This window comes from Manihot esculenta, chromosome 16 (assembly GCF_001659605.2).
Source record: "Manihot esculenta cultivar AM560-2 chromosome 16, M.esculenta_v8, whole genome shotgun sequence".
Taxonomy (NCBI): Eukaryota; Viridiplantae; Streptophyta; class Magnoliopsida; order Malpighiales; family Euphorbiaceae; genus Manihot; species Manihot esculenta.
This window is the reverse complement of record NC_035176.2, coordinates 12,042,534-12,050,091: the sequence shown is the minus strand read 5'-3', so window position 1 is coordinate 12,050,091 and position 7,558 is coordinate 12,042,534. Positions and strand designations below refer to the sequence as shown.

At 33.1% G+C, this 7,558-nt stretch overlaps 1 protein-coding gene across 2 annotated transcripts; it reads right to left on the bottom strand.

Annotated features, from left to right (window-relative positions):
- Positions 1–2,093: 2,093 nt before the first annotated feature.
- On the bottom strand, positions 2,094–6,777 carry LOC122722101. Of its 2 annotated transcripts, none has more exons than XR_006348951.1 (2): positions 6,439–6,777; positions 2,094–2,611 (listed from the first exon to the last, which is right to left on the bottom strand). XR_006348951.1 is itself a non-coding variant. In XM_043951778.1 (2 exons), the coding sequence occupies exons 1-2, from the start codon at positions 4,441–4,443 to the stop codon at positions 2,186–2,188; spliced, it is 834 nt and encodes a 277-aa protein (XP_043807713.1). In that variant the 5' UTR covers positions 4,444–4,455; the 3' UTR covers positions 2,094–2,185. The 2 variants fall into 2 exon arrangements, 1 of the variants encoding a protein (XP_043807713.1); XM_043951778.1 differs by lacking the exon at positions 6,439–6,777 and adding an exon at positions 4,036–4,455.
- Positions 6,778–7,558: the final 781 nt, after the last annotated feature.

Below are 7,558 nucleotides of genomic sequence, written 5' to 3'. Positions count from 1 at the left end.
GATCTCTAAGTAGACTGATAAATTCAAATGACATTGATCACACTATCAATTCATTTGAGCACTGCCATGCATTTCTCAGTCTCACTTATCGAGGGGCCCAGAAGATATCTCTCTCAGAGAGAGGGACGAATCCTATCTTGATTGTTCATTATCCTCTACATAATTTCTATTATACTCAATTATAACCTTTATGATTATCCGATTAAAGACAATGTTTGGTTATGTTAAAATATAATAGTCCTTATGTTGGAAACTATGACAATCTCAAGTCAAAGGATTAAGACATAACTACTTTGAGATTCACTTATGATAATAACCCATGTAGTGATCTCAACGCGGGTCCATCAAATACTTTGTTCTCTAACAAGTATCTATGATTGTTGAATTATATCAACATATACATAATCATCTCATGATTATCAATCAATAATCATACTAGCTATGTTTTATTATTATCAACATAATAATAAGTAACCAGGGATGATAATCATTATTATGTAACATGCAAACAAATAATAATAATAAAAACCTCTTTTTTTTAATAACCAAAACGACATACAAAAAGGCTCAAGATAATGGCCTAGGGCGTATACACTAACACCTTTTAGTGGGACCAATGCTTGGATGGCCTAGAAGAGTCCTGCCTTGTGGCCTTTGTTCTTGTCTCTAGGCTTTCATCCATCCAGCATTTCTCATTTTCCTATTAAAAAATTTTTGAAGAATGCATCCTAATTTTATAATATTTCTATAAATCACAAACATTTTTTTTAAGGATAAAATAAAAGACTCGATCATCTAACTTGACCAAATTCAAAACTCGGAGTTTGACTCAGGAGTTGAACATCTGTGACATTCTCCTTATTGCCATCCTTATTAACACTCGGTCCTCCTGCAATTACATGAATAACCTCCACAGGTTCACTGTTAGGGGTGGTTTTGGGAGTTGTTATCTTGGGCTAGAGACTCCTATCTTTTCTACTCTTTCTGATGAACTTTCAAAGTGTTCCATCTCTTATTAACCTCTCGATCTCATCTTTCAGCTGTTAGCACTCCTATATTGTATGTCTGTGGTCTTCATGAAAATGACAATACTTGGTCTTATCTTGGATTTCAGCTTTCTTAGGATTGAGTTTAGGAGGCCATTTAACTTCCTTGTCATTTTTCCTGATCCATATTAAGATATGTCACTACAAAAAAATAGTGATTTAGCGACCAAAATTTTGGTCGCTAAAAAGACAGATTTGGTCGCTATTACGAAATAGCGACCATTTAGCGACCAAACAAATTGGTCGGTGTTTGGCCAGTCGCTAATTATTTTGCGACAATCTGAACATTGGTCGCTAAAATAGCGACCATTCAGCGACCATTTTTTGGTCGCTAATTTGGTGTCATGGTTGAAAATTAGTCGTCAAAATTTGGTCGCTACATGGTCGTTGATTTGGTCGCTATAATTTGGTCGCTAAATGGTCGCTGATTTGGTCGCTATAAGTTGGTCGCTAAATGGTCGCTGATGTGGTCGCTATAATGTGGTCACTAAATGGTCGCTGTTTCGGTCGCTAATTTGGTCGCTATTTCGTTGTTATTTGATCGTCTCAAGGAAGAGTATTTAGTCGCTGTATGGAAGTAAATTGGTCGTTAATTTTTTGTCGCGAAATGGTCGCTAATTTGGTCGCTATTTCGTTGTTATTTGATCGCCTCAAGGAAGAACATTTAGTCGCTGTGTGGAAGTGAATTGGTCGTTAATTTTTTGTCGCAAAATGGTCGCTAATTTGGTCGCTATTTCTTAAGAATTTAGTCGCTGTATGGAAGTAAATTGGTCGTTAATTTTTAGTCGCAAAATGGTCGATGTTTTGGTCGTAAAATGAAATATATATTTATTATTTAATTTGCTTTTGTGGCTGATTAGTCACTAATAAATGCTTTTAAATCTGATTCATATCATTTTTCCAATAAATTCATAAACCTGCTAAAATATCAATATGTACACACATTTCAATACATAAAACATCAAAGATAATATATAAACATCAACTTCATTTCATAATTATGCAATCTAAAAATCCAAAACATTACTATAGTTCAAGACTATGAAATTTAAAATATCTCAAAATACATAATTAATCCAAATAGTATCAAATTCATATCATAAAATATATTATTAAAGTCAGTGAGAAATGATATCATGCTAATCTATATGTGAATCACCAGGGGATCTTTGAGCTGGAGGCATATCAGATGTTGATGGCATCAATGAGGAAGACTGCTGTCCCATCCTCCTTGCCTGTAGTTCATCACGCATTTGAGCTATTATCTGATTTTGGTCTAGTACAAGTTTCTGCAAACTATTATACTTCTCTTCAAACTTTGCTTCAATTTCCTTCTTCCATTCTGGTGATTGGGATGATGGAACATTTGTTGTTTTTCCCACAGTTCCTGTTTGAGAGAAGGCAGAAGAGGCAGCACTACCTAAACCATAAACTCGACTTCCTTGCCATCCTCCTGCTGCAGTAATGAACAATTGATCCTCATTAATAGTTCCTCCATCTCCTTCCACAGGATCTGATCCCACATTCTGGCTTGAATGTTGTTCTTTTAGCTTCAAATAATTTTCCTAGAAAATCACAGAATAACAGTTCAATTTGAATACTAAAGTAAGGAAAAATGCTAATACCTACAAGATATGACAATTATAATACCTGCAAGATATCACATTTACAATACTTGCAAGATATGATAATAGAAAAATGAATCACACAACTTAGAATCACCTAGATATCAGAATCATACTTGCAACTGAAAATCAATAAAACAACTCAAAATCAATCACACAACTGAGAATCATAAACAATTTCCTTGTGAGAATCACCTAGATATCATAATCATACTTGCAACTGAAAATCAATCACACAACTCAAAATCAGTCAACAACTCAAAATCAATCAACAACTCAAAAACAATCACACAACTGAGAATCATAAACAATTTTCTTCGAATAATCACCTAAATATCAGAATCATATTTGCAACTGAAAATCAATCACATAACTCAAAATCAATCAACAACTCAAAATCAATCACACAACTCAAAATCAATCAACAACTCAAAATCAATCACACAACTGAGAATCATAAACAATTTCCAAGTGATAATCACCTAGATTTCAGAATCATACTTGCAACTGAAAATCAATCACACAACTCAAAATCAATCAACAACTCAAAATCAATCACACAACTGAGAATCATAAACAATTTCTTTGTGAGAATCACCTACATATCAGAATCATAATTGCAATTGAAAATCAATCACACAACTGAAAATCAATCAACAACTGAGAATCATATACAATTTCCTTGTGAGAATCACCTACATATCATAATCATACTTGCAATTGAAAATCAATAACACAATTCAATATCAATCAACAACTCAAAATCAATCACACAACTAAAAATAAATCACATAGACATCAAAATCATATTTGCAAGATATTACTTAGAAAGTCAACTTGTTTATATAGAAACTTACATAAATAATTTCAGCTCGTTTATCAACAAATTTTACATAAACTTACACCCCCATGTTCCATAATTGTTTTAGTTCTTCGATTAAGGGTTGTAAGAATATATCAATTTTAAATTTAGGATTATTTGGGCCCGGAACTATAACAGTGAGAAACATATATTCTGACTTCATACACAGCCATGGCGGAAGATTATATGGTGTCAGAATGATGGGCCAAGATGAGTACTGTTGGCCAGATTGTCCAAATGGTTGGAATCCGTCAGTAGACAATCCAAGCATCACATTCCTTATCTCTGATCCAAATGATGGATAACATGCATTGAAGTGTTTCCATGCGGGAGAATCAGATGGATGATGCATGACCCCTTCCTCATATTCATGTTCAGCATGCCATCTCATATGGGGTGCTGTTGCGTCTGATGCATAAAGCCGTTGTAACCTTGGAGTGAGAGGAAAGTAATACATCTTCTTATATGGCTTATGAACAACTTGCTTTGTCAAGCTGTTTACCGTGCGTTTATATCTAGGAAGCTGGCAAAACTTGCATTCTTGTAACTCAGCGTCACCAGACCAATATATCATGCAATTATTTCTGCAACAATCAATCTTTTCCACTGGTAGACCCAAACCCTCAATTAACTTTTTCGTTTTGTAAAAATTATCAGGAAGCACATTATCTTCGGGTAGAACTTCTTTCAAAAACTCGACAATCTGATCAAAACATTTTACAGGGAAATGATGCTCCGATTTCATGTTCATCAAACGTGCCACAGCAGACAGTTTTGTGTGCTTATTGCATCCTGGCCATAACTCTTCACTTGCTGCTTGTAACATTTCATACAACCTTTGTGCCTCGGCATTAGGTGCCTCCTCCATGAATTCAATTTGAGGCGGTAAACCAAACCCTTCAAGTACCATTTCATGGTATCGGCCATTGGCCCCAGTTTGAAAATCATTTTCCATGATAGTTTCAGACAATATAACACTAGAGGTTCCTTGATCATCCCAACATTCACCATGTGCTGTCCACCTATAGTAATTAGGGACGAAACCATTTTTCATCAGATGATAACGTACATCGTCCACACAGAGGAACCTCCGATTCGAACACCTTCTCATACTACAAGGACATCTTATATTCATACCATCCATACATTCAGGATGAGTTGAAGCAAATTGTATGAACTCTTCTAAACCATTTAAAAAATCAGTATTCAACAACCCATCCTTGAGCCTATTATACATCCACTATCGATTGGCATTCATTTTCCTACACAAGATATATGTAGTAAAAATATATAAATTAAATTCATAAAAATGGGAGGAGGAATTAAAGTAAATTGAGATAATTTTGATTATGATTTTAATTACAGTCAACCAGTCAAGTGTTGTTGTGCAAAACAGTAGCTCAGACTGCACTTGCAGCACGTGCTGTTGTGCATCGTCCATTGGCTGCAAGTGCATTGCTGGGCAGCATGTGCACCTTACTGCTAGGGAAAGGCTGAAAACCTTCAAAAAAATCTAGAGCCCAATGCTAAGTTTTTTTAAGTCCAATTAATATTAAATATTAAATAAGTCTAAGTTAATAATTTGTAAATATTATATTTAAGTCCAATAAATAAGTTTTTTTTTCTCTAATCATTTACTATACAAATGCTATTAATCAAATTAATCTGAATTTGTGTTTTTATATAAGTTAATTTCTTTCAAAGCTTTGACAAATTATCCGAATAGTAACACTTGTTAAAGTTCACTTGAATATGCCTGAAGATTACAGATACTTGGATTGTAATCTTTGCTTGAGTTTTTACTTATCTATGTTCTATTGAGTAAACTAAATTGTTTATAAATGATTATCCTACTTGGAAAAGTGGATTGTTTGTTATTAGTGACAAGGGTTGCTGAACTAATGCAGTGTGGCTGTGCCTTGCCTTGCCTAAATCCCTAAACCAAAGTCTTTAGGTTCTTGTGGGTAGCGAGCTTGCTTCTAATTTGGCAAGGTCCTCAAAAAAAGCAATGCCAACTTCCAAATACCCAAACCAAAGCTCCGACTAAACTTATTTGATCAATCAAATGCCAATTCAAATCAACATATTGAAAAATTGAAGGACACAATGGCAGCAAATCCAACATATTGAAAAATTGAAGGACACAATGGCAGCAAATTCAATATAGATATTTTAATCACAAAGCCAACACATATATATATATATATACATATATATATATATATATATATATATATATATGTACATATATATATATATATATACATATATATATATATATATATATATGTACATATATATATATATATATATATGTACATATATATATATATATATATGTACATATATATATATATATATATATATATATGTACATATATATATATATATATATATGTACATATATATATATATATATATATATATAGCTTAACTGTTCAATTCAAATCTAAATTAGTTTTAATCCCAAAATAGTTGGGATACACTGTAAGGAAATTTCAGGGACCGTTCTTAGCATTCTCAAAAATTTCAATTGTACCTACAAGCAAAAAGAAACACTGAACAAAAGAAACTGCAAAGGAAAAACAAAACAACTGGAGTGGACAACATGCATAAAATCGGGGGAGGCACAGAGAATTAATTATAGTGGTTTTTTCTCTAGCAGGATTTGGGTTCATATTAGGGAAAGGACTGTGAGTTTGCATAACTTAAAGGATATCTCACTAACAATATATAAACCCAGCATATCTCAAAGGCTCACCAGGAGTGGAGATTAATGATTAAAGTTAAAAAATACTGATACACCTGCACTGCAAGCACAAAAAAATATATATTCACAATAAAAAAAGGTAACAAACTGCTTCAACTTAAAACAAAACTAATTAACAGATTCAAGGTAAAATACCTCAAAGACTCAGCCACACAGCAGAGGAAACCAATGGGTAGATTAGAGCAGTAGAAAATCGACACAAGGTGGCAGTAGGGTGTCGTTAATACCGTTCGCGATGCAAGATGGCAGCCGATGGGGAGAGCAGATGGCCGACGGCAGGTAGGTCGGGACAGGGAAAAGCAGATTCGATAAAGAGAAGGGGAGGAAAACAAGGGATTGATATTGAATAAAAATGAAGAATTGATTAGGTTTAGACTTTGGTTTAGGGATTTAGGCAAGGCAGAGGAGGGAAGGGAAAAGAGCAATCGGGAATGGGTTACTATTCGGATAATTTGGTTTAGGAATTAGGTTAGAGTAGCTATGTAAACGGATCGGATTTTTTCGGGTATCCGATCCGACCGAACCCTAATAGGACGGATTTGAGTAGTTATAATCGGGTTTGGGTTTTAAAAATAATACCCGTTGCGGGTTCGGATCGGATTCGGGTTTTATGTACAGGGTACCCACTACCCGAATCCATTTATATAAATAATTAATCTAATATAAAAAATATATTTTATAATAATATTTATAAATTTTTTTTATATATTTTTATTTAAAAATTTAAATTTAAATATTCTTTAGAAATATTATATTTTTTAAATGAAAATTATTAACGAAAAATATTTTTTATTTAAATTATTAATTAAAATATATAAGATTAAACGGGTTCGGGTTTTATTCGGATAATAATAATTGGGTTTGGGACGGATTCGGATAGTTTAAATTAATTTTTAATCGGGTTCGAAACGGGTTCAGATATTACTAATATAAATCGGGTTCGGGTTCGGGTAGTTTAATTTTCACGGGTACCCTACCCGTTTACATCCCTAGGTTAGAGCATCCCTTAAATTGTCAAAACGACGTCGTTTTATATACCGAATTGAAAATACTTAATTTAAAATTTTAAATAAAATAAAATTTATTTAAAAATTAAATTAAAATTTTAAAAATAAAATGGTCGCTGATTGATCGCTATTTTAGAGATTAAAATTAGGGATTAGGGTTAGGGATTATGAATTAGGGATCAGGGATTCGGGATTAGGAATTATAGATTACGGTTAATTTTATTATGAATTAGGGATTAATTAGGAAT